We start from the raw sequence: 16,219 nt of genomic DNA, 5'->3' as shown, positions 1-16,219 counted from the left end.
GCGCTACGCGTATGGTTTGCACGAAATACATGCCTGCGTACGCGCCCATAGAAAACAGTGCAAAATCAGCTCGAAATAGCGACGCGTCGCCCGAGTGTTGACTCTCGTGAAGAGGTTGGCCTCCGGTTTTCACTAGAAATTCAAGATCATGGCCAGAAGAGCACTTTTCGTTTCAGTTTTTGGGGGTTAGCAACGAAAAAAAATTTATTCGCCTGGAGACGTAATTTTGAACCAGAGAGCACAGTCCAAACAAATGGAATACGCGTGTGTGTTGGCTTATTTGCATGTTCAAGATTCAAGAAGACGTTTATTCCATCCTTTTTTTTAATTTACATTTATAATTAAAGGAACTTGATACCTAGAAATTGACAAAATGAGTAAGCTTAAGAAAATGCATCAGAAATTAAAGAAACTTAGTAGGCTAGGCCTACATTGAAATTAGCGATGTTCTTGCGCTAATGCCTATTACGTGCGTGTGACGTATTCACTTCGTTACTCTCTAGACCTTTTTCGCCCACGTGACTGGATGGCGCTGAATCCAAACAATACCACCACCACGTGTGGACGGCCCGGCATGGCCATGGTGATCGCACGTAATCCTACGGGCAGCTTCAAGTGTTGATGGTAGTCTTGGTTCAAAGACCCTCTCGTAGTTTATTCAGCGACCCATACCGTCACATGACAAATCACTATCAGCGACACGAATCATTGGCTGAGTTCGGGCTGCTTGTTCTCGTGTGTTCACGAACAGCTCGATTTGTTGTTCGGCCGCTCGAACGTCGGGAACGTACAACCGGATATGGGTACTAGTTATTTGTAGCTGCAAGCAACATGGCGTCGTCCTTATGCATTCTTCGAAAGTTAATGTTTGGATAAACATTAAGTTAATGTTTGGATAATTGGGCTAACTTCTTTTCCATTAAAAATCATTTCTGTCATGGAAACTTATTGTTAATTTTAGAAAGTTTCCATTGTTTCCAGCTTTTTAAGCCACCTCGATAGTTTTTGCAGCTTTTCAAAAATCAAATTTCACGAGTTTTTCCGTGTGTTCGTGTAAAACCCTGATGAGGAGGTGGTGTATGAACCTGTTCCAAGAACAGTGTTTTGGGGTCATGTTCCCGCCGTTCGAGCGCGAGAACACGAAACTCGTGTCAAGAATAGGCCGCCAGAACTCGACCATTACTAGAGGAATCGCTATCACTGGAAGCGCGTGCAGCGGCTGGTACGCATAAAAAGAGGGCGCTGTCATATTGAATCGAATAAGTTGTCCTCCACATTAATCATGGTATGGCACGCATCTCGGATCGCAGCACTGCGAAAGGCGTCTTGGATCGAAGACTGTGTTGACAGCTGATGTGCTATTGAACACCCCTCCCCAAAAGAAAAGGAAACCAAACTTCTAGTCCTCCATCTGGGGTAAAAGGCGCTATATACACGACATGCCAGCACATCAGTAGCATTTAATACGCGCTATACGCGAAACCAAATTCACTCACTGATGTCAGTTACATCACTTCCATCAGAGGATTCTTCGTCATAATGACTAACTTTTCATGCTTTTAATTATTAAAGCTAAGTGTTGGGATATAAATGTAGCCGGATTGAAAGCTCTCCAACAACAAAACTTACTTTGAAGAACAGACTGCTCGGATGGGGTCAGAAGGTTATTTTATTTATTATTATTTTATTTTTATTATTTAGGTTATTTTTGCTTGCTAAAGTGACATAAATTATACTTGTTTTTAAATTCATTTATAGATTCATGTTATCTAATAGTGTGGGCAACAGGAAACCCCTATTTACATGTATCTACTGGCCCAAGAAGGGCGATTGTACCTCCGCTTTGGATCACACATTAAAACTCACCTTATAGTGTTAATAAAAATGTTGATTATTATCATTAATTTCTGATATTGTCAAGGGGTTGTGGTAAAAACCCCCCAGTCCATCGCGAACCCCTTCCCGGGTTTAATGAATAAAAACTTACTACGCAAAAATTACTAGACTAAAAATAAATTTAAAATGAAATAAATTCTGAGACGTACCGGTAGTTTAGATCACGCGCTAAGGTAGATTATTCCACTCAATTGCTGTACAAGCAAAAACGGAATACTTAAAACAATCACTCAGGGCAAAAGGGATGTCGGAATTGAGCCTGTTATCATTTCGTCCAATTCTGGAGACAGGATGAAACCTCTCAAAGGCGTTAGTGTCAATGAAGTCCTTTTAAATTTAAAATGCATAATGAAACGAAAGAACTTTCTTCTAGTTCGAAATTAGTCCCGACTAAATAATTCAGTGGAGAGTTACTGCACATAAGAGACAGAATCGTTGGTTACAACAAATTTTCGACAAATGTTGGTAAATCTACAAACGAGTTGAAAGAAATATAGCTATTTGCCTCAATTACTGAGTGGTAACACTTTACGTGGAGTTGATAGAAAAGGCAGCCGTAGTACAGCCTAAGAGGATCACACCGATGATGGTTTTCAGTCCACTGTGACCACCAGCACCACCGCTGTTGTCGTTGTCATTGCCTCCTCCTTGTCCGGGTGGCGGTCGTCCACCTGCGGCTGAACCGCTGTAAGTGCCCTTGAAGCACCCCATGATGTACGGGAAGTCGGCTGTGGTGTGGTAGCGGTACTTGCCGTCCACGAAGCGGCCGTGGCACTCGTCCAGGTCGGCCGAAGTCAGCTCCACGCCGTTCTCGTCGATGGGGCCGTAGATGGGGAACCCGTCCAGCGCCACGCCGATGAGCGGGGACGGCTCGCCCGACACGATGTCGAAGACGCAGGAGGACGGCTGCTTGTGATAATGGTAGACGCCTCGATTGGTCGGGTGACCGTCGCAGCTGTCAAAGGTTTCCGTCAGTACCGCATCTTCGCCTAGAATTTATATTAAAAAATAGTTTCAGTATGGCGTGTAATGAGTAGGCCTAAATGTGCAAAAATGGACAAACAACGGTGGCCAAAATCTGTGCCGGGGGGGGCTAGGATGATCAGGGATGGATTAGGCCTAATTTCAAAAACTTTCCTGGCCCTGAACATTCAGGGGAGGAGAGATTGCTGGACACAATATCCGCTTGAATTCGTGCCCCTAGCAATAACCCTAAAAAACAATAGAAAATATGACACTGCCATAATGAGTGTTTTCTCCCGCAAATGGTTACCCCAAGGCTCTTATTCTTACGCTACCTTTGGCCGTGTAAGGGTTGAAGAACGGAATCCCGTTGATGGCCACACCGATAGGCCCCAGCGGGAGCTCCGTAGTGGAGGTGGCCACGGTGGGGTTGACCGGCACCGTCCATTGGTGCGCCTGCACTACGATGTCGTTGGGGTTCCCCTGGTTCGGGTACTCGGGGGTCGGGTGGTCCGGCACCCCGTTGCTGGTGATGGTGTGCATCCTGTCGGCCGTGACGATGCTCACCATCCCCGTCTGACCTGTGTTGGTCTCGACAGAGGCCGTGGTCATGAAGCTGACGATCTGTTCGTCGGTGAGGGCGCTCGATAGCGAGGCAACTGCGGCCACAAGGAGGGCGACAAGCAGTTTTGATGTTATCATGTCTACTCTATTGCCGGAAAACAAATAGCGGACACTTACAGAACACAGCATTAAGAGATCTTCATAACGACACAAACCTCAAAAGGAGACAGCGTCCAGCACCTGGAGTTTCATCAGTCTTAATTTAACCAAGGGAGTTGGCAAAGTGGTGGCATTGTTCTAATGAAATACAAATTTATAAGAATACAACGTAATACTACATAATTATGTACACAAATAAGGACTGCCACAACAATCCATTGCCGTCTTGATTCCAGGGAGTTGACTTCAATCAATGGTACCATTTATTAAAATACAAAAAAAGTTTGCTTTTCCCACCGCCCATCCTCTTCGGTATGTAACTTCGTGTCATTTCCAACTCTGCCCTGTTCCAGCACTTTGGCAAGACAGTCGTCATTTTGAACGGGCGGTGAAGCAACGGTTCATGCAAAACGGACTCGTCTAGCGGGATGTGAACTAGACACCTCGCCCCGATGAACTTCATTATCCACGCATGTTGGACGCCACGTAAGAAACATGTATCATTAACGCTGATTTGGGAAGAGAAAACATCTCATAAAGGGGCATCATTTCATACACGAGGAATGACCATGAGTGGCTCCCCAATAACGACAGAAACAGCTTGTAAGTGGCTTGCATAAGAGTTCATTGCACTTCTCCGTCACTTTTCGACCGAGGTTCAGTCATACGACCACTCCCCATCAATGTTTCATCCTTTGAATTTTGAAACTTTCATACACGATAACCCTAAATTTCCCGGCAACGGAGTTCGGATGTCACCCATAATTTATTTTGAATAAAATCAGTGAAATAGAGACATTATTGTTACAGCACGTTTAATCTTGGACGCCTTAAACAAATCGATTTAGAAGCATACTACTTTTGCTCCTCTCAAAAACCCAACGACATCACCTGAATCTTCGAAATACAGTATAAGCAGAGTTGCCGCCATTATTACATGTACACATACCGTTCCCTCATATAACCGCGTAAACAAGATAAGTCCATGCGTTGTATTACACATTTCAGTAGCTCATTATAAAAGATTGAAGTGGGCCTACCTTCGAGCAAAATTATGTTTCTGCAGCGAAAAAGTTTCACCTCCCAGGATCACTCAGCTTCAAGTTTTGGCGAAGCCTCAGGAAGATTCTAATCTACAAAGATGAAGATGTGCCTCACCTGTGCCATGAATAATAGAGGAGGCGAAAGCCGCCGACGTCTCCGAGACCGAATAAGCCTGTTACGTAATTCTCGTTACACAACAATGATGTGGCATTGGGTTAATTCCTCTGTCGTCGTTTGTCGTCCTGGCAAAAATTCGGAGGCGAGACGAAATCACTCGTTACTAACAGCTTCGGGCAAAATCTGGAATCTGTATACGACCCCCTCTGAAATCAATGCCACGATGTGCCAAACTCATCTTGGGTCAAGGGACAAATATCCAAATGACACTGGGTCAAATTCATTTTATTTTAAACTTGGTTATTGTTGAAATGAAATATGAGGGAGCCAAGACAGGGGAAGGACTTACATGATGGCTTATGCTGCTTCAAGGCATAAGTATGAAAACATAACATGATTGGATAAGTTCATATTGGATAAGCTTTCTCTACAAGCAAACCAACTGCAAATGAGATGCGAAGCCATTATGAAAAATAGAATTTGTGCCCCTTTCAGGTCCACAACAAAACTGCACACGGAGTAACTGATTTGAATTCTGTAACACATTGCCATTGAATATCTTTTGATCATCTAACTTCCCCAGACAGATTTCTCTTTAGTTTTACAGTTGTTATCACAGGTGACTTCTTTCAGGTGTGGAGGGGTTGGCTGTCTTGCAGCGGGGGGAGGGGTTGTGCCTGGTGGAAAGACTTTGCTCCACGGCGCTAGGAAGGAGGCACGCAGGTTCGGGGTGAGGTCGGAGAGCAGGGGGATTGGTGGGTTGTGAAAACTGCGATACTGCAGATTTATTGTTTGGGGTCAGAGACCCGGCCTGTGGAAAATGTGACTTCAGTATGTTAATGTTGGCAGAGTGCAATTGGGCATCGAGGAAGAAACACAAGTGTCCGGGCCAACCCCGGCCGCTGGCTGACCACACTACCATTCACCACATGCACTCAAATGCTCCTGAATGCACAAAATAACCTACAGTCTATGACCTACCGAGACATCCATTTCAGCAGAAAGAAAAATAGTTGACAACTAAAACAATTATCCATTTCCTGTTGAATTTTTCCTCGCTGCCAAGAAAACATCAAGACCGGTGTAATACACAATTTATTCTTCACTGTGCAGGCAGCACGCAGCCACGTCACATGTACATGTATCTAGGCTACCGATACACGGGCCACAAAATCCTGCGGCCCTTCACCGCAGTACTCCCTCTATCGACTTCAAAATGCCACCTTTAAAAAATCTTCATCTCCTCAAATCTGCCATCAAACTACTCTATAATCACAAGCGGATTAAATGAGGGTAATTAACAGTATTAAATATTACATTAAGTGGCGAAATAAAACAATGCAAATTTTTAAAAAAAATGGAAACAGTTATCTGAGGAAATTGGGCAGGCACTCCCGTGCAGCCTCGGGTTGTACTACACCAAATACGCGCACATAAAATACAGTACAAAATCAAACTGAAATGGCGCCGCCTGTTGGCTCTCTCGAAGAGGTCGGCCTCTGGTTTTTTTTTTTACTGGAAATTCAAGATTATGGCCAGAAGATCACGTTTCGTTTCCATTTTATGGAGGTTCGCCACAATTTTTTTTTTGCCTTTCCCCAAAGATCCCCCTAAAACAGTAAACCTATGCGCTCAGCTCTGAATGTTGCCGCCCGCCTCTATCCAAAATAGGCCCGCAATTTGGGGCTTTTTGTAAACAAAATACTCTGAACTTGAAACTGACAGTCCCAAATTCGGGATTTATGGAAATATTTATATGATCCTTACTGATTATGACATTTCTTATTGTAAAAACCCCATCATAAAATATTAATGAGCACGCGCAGAAATCCAACGATTTACTGGAACGCTCCCCTAGCCCACACCTTCCAAGGGATAAACAATTTATAACACATACAATACATGTCCGATAAACAATTCAACTCAGTGAGTAGGGCTTGGATATTTGACTACAGGAATTTCGGACAGAAAATTGGGAAAATGATGAATGATCTTTTTTCAAGATGTATTATATAACGGGTTTGCCCTTACTCAACGTATATTAATAAGCACTGTATGCTCAGTGCTTGTCCGAGAGCTTGCGAAAAAAACCTCACAAGCTTACTCGGGTGGGACTCTAACCCACGACTTCCTGCTTACTAGTGCAGATGTCTTAATGAATGATCTTAATAATATAAAATCCCAGACAATATACCATATTTAAAATTTAAAACCATCACGAACTACATGTACAAAATTCAAATGAGTTGAAGTTCGTTTGTTGTGTGTGACCTCCAGTGGGTGTTTTGGTATCTGCTGCAGAGACGGCACTGCAGTAGTAAAAATTGGCACAATGTGTACAAATTTGTTACCAGAGGTAATCTAAAAAAATCAAAGGAAGTATAACTATATGGAAAATCTTAAAATGGGTATTTACAAAATCACAAAATTGTATTCCTAATTTCATCACTTGGAACCTCCCTACACAGGCCTAAAAATTTCCATAGCCTCTCAAAATCTGATGTAAAAATATACAAAAGAACAGATCCTAAATTAAGTTTTCGTTGGGGGAAGTTGTTAAGGGGGGGCTTTTCTGAGGGATTTCAAACTACTTTTGGGGGGCTCTTTACAAGTGGAGTGTCTGAAGGGAGGGAAATAAAACTGACCCAAATTTTCACCTTTTCGTTATAGAAAAAATTGCTCGTTTTGGGGGATGACCCGCGAGCACCCGCCACACACACACACTCACACTTACCTGCTTTAAAAAATGTGGACATTCCTTTGTTCTCCTGTAGTTAAGGAAACTTGAGGAAAATGCTCCTTTTTTTCTCAAACTAGGATAACTCCTTCGAGCTGGATTTTGATGATGATTTCCTGGACTGTTCCTCGTCAGTTTGCCACTGATAACCTTGACCCCAAAATGCCTCTGAAACTGTTTTTCAGAGGGGAAAACACTATGTGGACATGTGTGAGTCCACACAACGTCATCATACCCTACATTATGTGGATTTCTTTTGTGCAGACGTCCCCACTATGTATTCCACGCCTGCACACTCACACTTGTCCATCTGTACCTTTCGCCAGACGCTACCACGGAGACTATTATCAGTGAGACTCGGGGACTGTTTTATTTACGATGAAAGTAACCTTTATTGAAAACTTACCAGAGTTTGTGTTTTCGCGTATTACTCTGCAAGACTTATGTGCGTGACTTGAGTACAGCCTTTCGAACACATTTGTTGGATTAGTAGCATCATAAGCACACGTACCCCACTCTACCCTTCCTCGTTGCGGTATAAATGCATTTCAAAATATCTCAAAACGCCCGTATTATAGCTTGAAGTATATAAACAGACAACGGATCGCGGCAAGTGAGGTTTAAGGCGGACGACTATTTAGCCGAATTTACAAAAAGTTCAGACCTACAGAAAAGGGGCTTTAATTAAGGAATTTGTAAAGGGTACATAGCGAGCGTGCAGACGGTTGACGCACGTTCTACAAATTACCTGTATAGGTTTATGGGCAAGGTATACGAGACGTTTACTTAGTGCAGGCCCTAAAGGTAAGGCTATCTTAGGAGCAGGTTTCCCGAGTTTGTGTATCCCGTGTTGATGTGAACTCTCCACTGATGGAAATAAACGATGAGATGTATATTCTTAAGGTACAAGTTAAAACTAACGCCAGACGTCAGTCGAATAAAAGAATCTTTGCACCGTCTAATCGAGAAGAAGTTGAAACACAAACAAATGACAGAGTACTGATGGTGGTCAAGAAATGAAATAGACCGTATTCACAGGAAAGCCATTTTTATATCTTGTTCCCTGAATGTCATTCAATGTGATTTGCTCTATGAGGTGGTGCCAGACTATTTGGAATTCCAACCCTCACTTTCATTTTTGAATGTTGTTTTAAGTATTTAGCAGTGATGTAGTCGAGTACTTTCCGAGTAACAACGTTCTCCGCAAAATACTGAACTGGGTAAGAGGGAATAAAGCCAGAGTGCACAGGCATTTGATGGTAAATGTGCAAAGGTAAGATTACAAAATAAATGTTAAAATTCAGACACTCCCAGTTGTGCAAAATTTAAGTTTTAAGGAGAAAAGTACTCGGAAAGTACTCGGCCGAGTACGCTCCGAGTACTTTTCTCTTAAAAAGTTAATTTTAATCAAACAGAGATGGTCTGAAGTCATCATGTTGCTTTATAATCTTACCTTTATGCATGTACCATCAAATGCCAATATACTTCAGCTTTGTTTCCTCCTAACTAGTTAAATATTTGGTAGAGAACTTGGTTCTCAAAAAGTACTCGACTACATCACTGGTATTTAGATATATAATTTATCAAAATTTTAGAATTATATCATTCTTTAAAACAATGCCACTAATTTGTTTTGACCTTTTATTCTGTCACTGATTTTTCCCCAAAATGAAAACTTTCAAACAACTTTCAATTCAAGATGGCTGGCACATGCTAAAAGGCGAAAAATGGATACCGTTCCTGTGATGTGCTATTGGCAAAGCATGCAGGACGAGATTGTTCTTAGCGTCAGAAAAGATACGACGAAAACGATTGGCGAGTTCGGCTGTGTACTGCATGTAGCCCTGCTGATGCTGTGTGTTTGTATGCATCTATTATACGATCATCTGATAATAAATAGGACTGAAACAACTTTTTTCATTATTTCAAGTGATAGCAAATATTTTTCGGACAAAGGCTCAACTCCTGCACCGTCCTGTGATAGGGTTGCAAAGTCATTAACTGTCTTCTCAATTCTAAATGAGTCAGCACCGCCTTGCATTTATCTGTCTCGTGCTTTTCCGTGAAGGCAGGTCAATTTGTACGTACGTCGGCTCGTCTCCCACCAAATAAACAACGCTTAGGCCTTCGTGTATCACGTCGCCGTCGAATTAGTGCTGCACGACCAAAGATTGAACTTAATCTAAGGCACTGGCCCTGTGCTAGTGCTGTTTGATACCTGTTTGGTTAATGTAAGTGTTGCTGTGACAGCAAGTAAGCAAATGCATGCCAGTATTTCGCACGGCAATACAGGTATACTGAAAATACGAGTAAAATCATGGTTATATCTTTAACAATAATTTAACAAATATTTAACAAATCAAAACCGAGAACCAGCTTCATTGTCTGATGATAAGCCTCCCCGCAGTAATTGGACCCTTGCCAACAGTTAAGCCCAATAAGCAGGTTGAAAGCACTTTTTCAGCAGTTCCTACAATCTTTTCAATAGTTCATGCACATATCATTAATGCTTGTCAAAATCCTTACTAGTGCTTCTTCGACCAATCAAGTGTTTGTGATTAAATCGTCTCTCTTCGCTGATAACCAAGGAGTGTGAAATCATATTCTTTGTCTGCCTTTAGTGACTGTTGATAACTTTTAAATGTTTCCCTGACAACATAAGTACAACAGAGTTGAAATCCGCGAATGTGCGGAGGTACAACTCGAAATACAGGAGAAAACAAAGTATGCACAGAAACAGTGCAAGCGAACCCCCTGGCTACAATAAGTCTGCCGAGAGATTTACAAAATGTAATTCGAGAAAAAGTGACCAAAATAAGCAAGTACTAATTAGTGGAGATAAAACTGAATGCGCAAATTGCTTTACGAAATGAAGCCAGTATTTTACCTAAATAAAAGCCTGAAACAATATTAATAAGCAGTGGTGTATCCAGCGGGGGAAGCAGGAGTTAACTTCCCCCCCCCCCCGACGGATTTTTGTTTTAATTATACTTCTTAGGTGAGTAGGAAAGTAATCGGTATATTTATTTATCACTTATTTGCACCAAAACCCGTTAAAAAAACAACCCCGCGAAATAAAAGCAAGGATGTCGAGACCGTAAGTAAGGCTTTTGGTATGTTTTCTCTTCAAATATCATGTTGAATGAGCCCGAAGCCGCATTCACTTTTGAATTTTTCCCCACCCGCACACCAAAAGCTGGATGCGTCGCTGTTGATAAATCGTTACACAGAGCTCCATGAACAAATTGAAAAGGGTTTACAGTGGAACGCGGTCGTTAACCAGAGAAGCATACGGTACATGCCGGACACAATCGTTTTTTATAAAATAAATGTTATTCTAAAAGTGGATCTTCGTTAAGCATCATTAAATGTCACAGTACATTGTACATCTACTGTGGCACTGTTATTCGCACGTCGAGCTTCCAAATTCTGAAATCATAAATGACAGAAGCAATGACAGGTTTTTATACGGCCCTGGAAAATATAGTTTCTTGGCATCTCAAAAAAGATGTATAAAACCATAAATTGATTGGTTTTTTGACGCAAAAAAACCCTGATTCTGGTATTTTTTTTAATGAGAAAGTGTCTTGATATGACGAAGATTCATTAGAGACAAATTTCCGGTTTGCGTGTGGTACACACTGGCCTGACCCACCCCCCCCCTACGCATGGTGTACGCAACGGTATCAACCCCTCCCCCTCTAGCACGCAGTTTCTCCACCTACAACATGTTCCTAGTTGAATTCATCCACGGCAATACTGCCCAATAGAAGTTGCTGGATTTAATCATCAAAATGAACGACGGATTCCAGAGCGAGCGCCTTGGGACAGCTTCCTTTTCATTTTCAAAGGAATGATGTAAACCACGGCCCACTAAGTAAAAACTTCATGAACTGAAACGCAGCGTCAAGATTCAAGAAGTGGCCGAAAAGTTTTATTTTCGACTGACTGTGTATGCGTTTTCAGCATCGCTTTGCGGCGTGCTTTCAATATCTGAATTCAATACAGAAAGAACACCATTGCATCCTTAAATACAGCCAGTTCTTTGCGCTCGTAAAATCAAGATTTCAGTTCCTGATTTTGATGACAAAGGTTACCGCACTTTCAAACACACCAAAAATGCATTGACTCTTCACATTTTAGTGATTTTCACTCTTGATGGTGCAACTACTCAGCTGAGCGAGAAATGTCTAATTGTCCGTAACTATGTGGTAACTTTATACTGTAAATCAGGCAAGAAGTCTTCCTGAGACTTTCGACAAACCATGCCGATCATGCTTGTTGGATCTTCCACAGCCAACCCTGGCCCAGTATAATCAAGCTTACACATTGTCTGGACTTGTCATTTTTGTCCACGCACATGCACCCAAACGGGCATAATGTATAAATCCTGCTACGAGAACACATACTTTAGTAAACTTGAGAACTGTTACTATGGCGATAACAGCTGTGCAAACGGTCGGTGCTACGGGATACAGTTGCTATTAGAAACATAAAGGCATCTCTCTTTCAAGTACCATCTGCCTTGTTCTGTCCTTAAGCTTCTCGTTTAGAAAACTGTGTTATGTAGTTCAATTTATAATTTGATTCATCTCTAAAATGCATTTCATTTCATTTCTTGAAGTTGGTAAAAAAAAAATCAGCTTCGAGTGTAATGCCTATAAGGCAAGTGTCGTATCTCCATTGTGCACCCTTGCGAAAATACGACTTTCAGGGTCGTCTTCGAAAACTTGGGATGGGTCTGCCTCTTTGCAACAAATAAAGGAGGATTGGTTGGTCATCATGGAACTAGACTTGTCCGCCTGGTGGATTTCACGAGTGTGGGAGTTTCAAATAAACATTTACATTGTCGTTTTCAGGGTGTCGAGCAGTGCGCCGCCTATTTGTGCGCTTGGGCAGAAAACATTCTAAAGTCGTGACTTACACATTAATGTAGCCCAGTGAGTTCTTTCTCAAAAGGTCGAAGGAAATCAGCAGGGCTCCGTTCACTATGAGCATGGACTCTAACAGTGTGACTATAATGGTAAACATTTTAACTGTGGAGTACAGCACGAAGTCAATTTCTTTCGTTGTTGTGGTCACGCACGGACGCCATGGTAAATTGCACACTCGGGCTTGACTAAACAGCTTTGTGGTAGATTTTGTGACTGTTCGAGCCAGAAATATCAGATGCGAAGTGGCTCTCGCAAAAAAAAAGCAGTGTGGTGATTAAGATCCAACACTTTGCACGTTCCGTACAGTCACGATCCTTCAGATGGTGTATACAATTAACAAAGATCTGGGCTGCTCTTCGCAGTTGCACACAATACTGCGCGAAACGTGACACCCCTAAACTGCATCTGATAGAAACCGATCTGGACTACATTGGTACGCGCTGCATTTCAGGATGCAATCTTCTGAAGCAAGAGGGACGATTACAGATACATAATGACGCGGGCGAATCGGTTGGGTGGTAGGCAAGTTTTTAGGTGCAATTTTTCCAGGTTGTTGTTGCTGGAGATGAAATTTAAGAGTTTGAGCATGGCTCTGTGTGTGGTGCTGATGTTACTTGTGGCGGCCGCGAAGATAGCGTTTACAGGCACCATCCCAAACGCAGCGCACGCCAGCGTGACCAGACCAGGGGATGTTATCCTTGGGGCTAGCTTTCCGATTCACCGCTGGTCCTCCGGAGCACCGTGCAGTGCAGGACTGTACAGCTGGGGGATGGAATTGAGCGCCATTGTGATGTTTGCCATCGAGCAGATCAACGACCGGGAGGATCTCTTGCCAAATGTCACGATCGGTTACGACATTCGCGACAACTGTTACTCAGAGACTCTGTCGCTGTGGACCGCATTCAGTCTGGCTAGCACGTCGGAGAGACCCCAGGAGGACGTCCAGTTCCCAAAGATCAGCCCACCAGACAACGGCAGTCTGCTGTGCATCATAGGGACGCAAACGAGCGCAACCACCATTCCCACAGCTCAAGCTGCTAGCTTGTATCGGGTCCCTGTCATCTCCCCGTTCGCGACGAGCAACGAGCTGAGCGACAAGCGCCGGTTTCCGTATTTCCTTCGCACTGTTCCCCCGGACAGCCTCCAGGCCTCAGCCATCGCCGACATACTTTTGCAATTCCAATGGAAATACATTGGCCTGTATTTTCAGCTGAACACCTACGGAATTCACGGAGCCCAAAGCTTGCTGGACCTCGCCGAAAAGTATGGCATATGCGTGGCGTTTTCCATTGCAGTACGCTACCAAGCAAAAGCCACTGAGCTCCTCGACGCTGTCGGTAGGCTTTCGAGCTTCCCCAAAGCGAAAGTCGTTGTTATGTTTATGGATAGCCAAACAGCAAGTGAAGTCTTGACGACAATGTCCGACGGTGGACTCCTGTCTCAGTTGACCTTTGTAGGTAGTGACGCCTGGGCATTGCCTAATTCACTAAAGAGACAAGGTGTTAAGGTTTCCCTTTTACAAGGTAGCCTCTTTGTCCAGCTACGTTATACGCGCATTGCTGGATTCGATTACAACCGGTTTATACAAATTGTAGAATCTAGCACCCCATGGTTAGTTGAGTGGAAGGCGGAACACAATTGCTCCAACCTAAACGAGTGCCCAATCCGCATTGATACAAATGACAATTTCGTGGTTGATGCTGTCTACGCCTTCTCGTATGCTCTCCATAACATGTTGCACGATCGCTGTAACAATAGTACCAACTGTAATTTGCCAATTAAAAAATTTATTGGACAAGATTTGCTGCAGTACTTACGTAATGTACGATTCAAAGGGCTGGCCGGGAACTACAGTTTTGACAGCAATGGCGATCCAAGCGGGAATTACAAAATACTGAACTTTCAGATTGTTGACGGCACGGTCAGAGCCGTTGAAGTCGGGCGATGGAGCGCCTCAGCCGCAGATCCACTTGAACTGAATGTGAGCGCTGTGAGGTGGCCTGAGACAAGAGGCAAACCGGTCTCAATTTGTCGGGAGGACTGTCAAAGTGGTTTCATAGAGGTGCCTCTGGAGGAAAAATGCTGCTTTGGTTGTCAACGATGTCCAGATGAAGCCATTGTCATTGACAACAAGTGCAGGCCATGTCCCATGGACGAGTGGCCAGACGAGAATTTCAAAGTTTGTCAACCCATTGTACCGACCCCACCCAGCTGGAGCGAGCCCACGGTTGTTGCCATCCTGATCCTGTCCGCCTTTGGACTAGTCCTGTCCCTTCTGGCAGCGTTCGGAATCTACTACTACCGAGGACACGTGTTGATCAAAGCTGCCAGTCGTGAACTGAGCAGCATCAACATCTTGGGGCTCACGCTGGCCTTCCTCGCTCCCTTTCCACTGCTCGCTCAGGTGACTGACGCGTCATGCCGTGTGTCTGAGATCATCACCACCTTGTGCTTCACTCTGACGTATGCCCCAGCTCTGCTGAAGGTCAACCGCATCTATAGGATCTTCGACGCTGGGAAGAAGTCCAACAAGCGTCCTCGCTTTATCGGTCCTCGACCTCAGCTAATTTTGGCGATTTCTGTGTCTCTGTTTATGGTAAGTATGACTTTTCCACAAATTGGGCGAGAACCACACCAAGCAAATTAAAAAGAGATTAACGAACAAGGCAGGTTTTAAAAATTAGAAAACGTTCCATATATAATTAGCCCCTAGTTTGCAAATTTTAATTTTAAAATCGAAATTGTTGTTAAAAAAACTTACAGTTGCGTTTTTGCGTAATACGTGTATTCATTTATACGTCAATAAGCATTAGCGAATCATTTTGCTGGAGACAAGCCATCCATTTCTTAAAAACATAACGAACATAACAGTGCAAAAAGCCCGGCCCAAAACTTCAGTTTGTGAAAATTTAATGTCAAAATAAATCGACGAAATAAAAGCTGACATTATGAGCATGGAGCTGGAGTTGGTGAAATTTTCTTTGCAACGGAGGCTCCATGGTCGGGTCTGAACTGCACTGGTTCACGAACGACTATGAAGTGCATGCGTTACGGTCGCCTCGCTACCTACAAGATGAACACTCTCGACCATCATTGCTCTTTTCAACCAATGAGGGGGTGTTTCTGCTCTAGGTGGATTATAAAACTTACTCAGCTCGTGACAAAAGTGCAACTTGAGTTTTTTGTTATAAATGAAATGACATCCCAACGTTTAAACTGTGAATTCAATTAAGTCTTATTCATCAATTTTTCCAGGTCGTGATTTGCACTGCCGGGACATTAATTAGTCCAACAGCACCGGCCAAGTTGTATTTTAGTCCTCCGACCGGGTACATCGAGGCTTACTGCGCGTTTGGCTTCGGATCGTTGGTGTCCGCCCTGTTCAATCTCCTCTTGGTCTTGGCCTGCTGTTACTACGCTTTCAAGGCTCGCAGGGTGCCCAGCAACTACAACGAGTCCAAGTTCATCGCTATCAGCGTGTACTCTACGCTGGTCTTCGGCATGGCGGCCGTCCCCGTCTACATCACGGCCACTACTGTTCTGCAGAAGGTTTCGACACTGTGCGTGGCCATACTGCTCAATGCCGTCTTGACCCTGCTCTGCGTCTACCTGCCCAAACTATACGCCATTCGCTTCCAGGTGGACGTCCAACTTTGCGAGTGGAGGAGCTCCGCAGTCGCTCCAGCTGACACTGGGTCAGCAACATCAGCAGCTCGGTCTGGCATACAGCAAACTAGTACCCTACCAACAGTTAACTAAGGCACCTAATCAAATGAGTACATTTCATCAGGATGCACCCTTGTAA

General features: G+C 43.6%; 2 protein-coding genes across 3 annotated transcripts in view; one reads left to right on the top strand and one right to left on the bottom strand.

The window, feature by feature from the left end:
* Positions 1 to 18: 18 nt before the first annotated feature.
* Positions 19 to 16,219, bottom strand: part of LOC110983391 (uncharacterized) — a 102,635-nt gene continuing 86,434 nt past the window's right edge. Inside the window, exons 2-4 of one of the 2 annotated variants that reach the window (XM_087144917.1) lie at positions 4,623 to 4,868; positions 3,195 to 3,568; positions 19 to 2,885 (exon numbers count right to left, since the gene is read on the bottom strand). In XM_087144917.1, coding sequence (XP_087001043.1) covers positions 2,425 to 2,885; positions 3,195 to 3,561 — 828 coding nt within the window. In that variant the 5' untranslated portion in view covers positions 3,562 to 3,568; positions 4,623 to 4,868 and the 3' untranslated portion in view covers positions 19 to 2,424. The remainder of the gene's footprint in view (positions 2,886 to 3,194; positions 3,569 to 4,622; positions 4,869 to 16,219) is intronic. The other variant, XM_087144916.1, reaches the window with a different exon arrangement.
* On the top strand, positions 13,001 to 16,173 carry LOC110983379 (metabotropic glutamate receptor-like). Its single transcript, XM_087145111.1, has 2 exons — positions 13,001 to 15,010; positions 15,670 to 16,173. Exons 1-2 carry the CDS (start codon positions 13,001 to 13,003, stop codon positions 16,171 to 16,173), a joined length of 2,514 nt encoding a protein of 837 aa, XP_087001237.1.

Source organism: Acanthaster planci, linkage group LG13 (genome assembly GCF_054643075.1).
Source record: "Acanthaster planci isolate LZ-2023a linkage group LG13, COTS_SCS, whole genome shotgun sequence".
In the NCBI taxonomy this organism is placed as follows: domain Eukaryota; kingdom Metazoa; phylum Echinodermata; class Asteroidea; order Valvatida; family Acanthasteridae; genus Acanthaster; species Acanthaster planci.
This window is presented reverse-complemented; position numbering and strand designations above follow the sequence as displayed.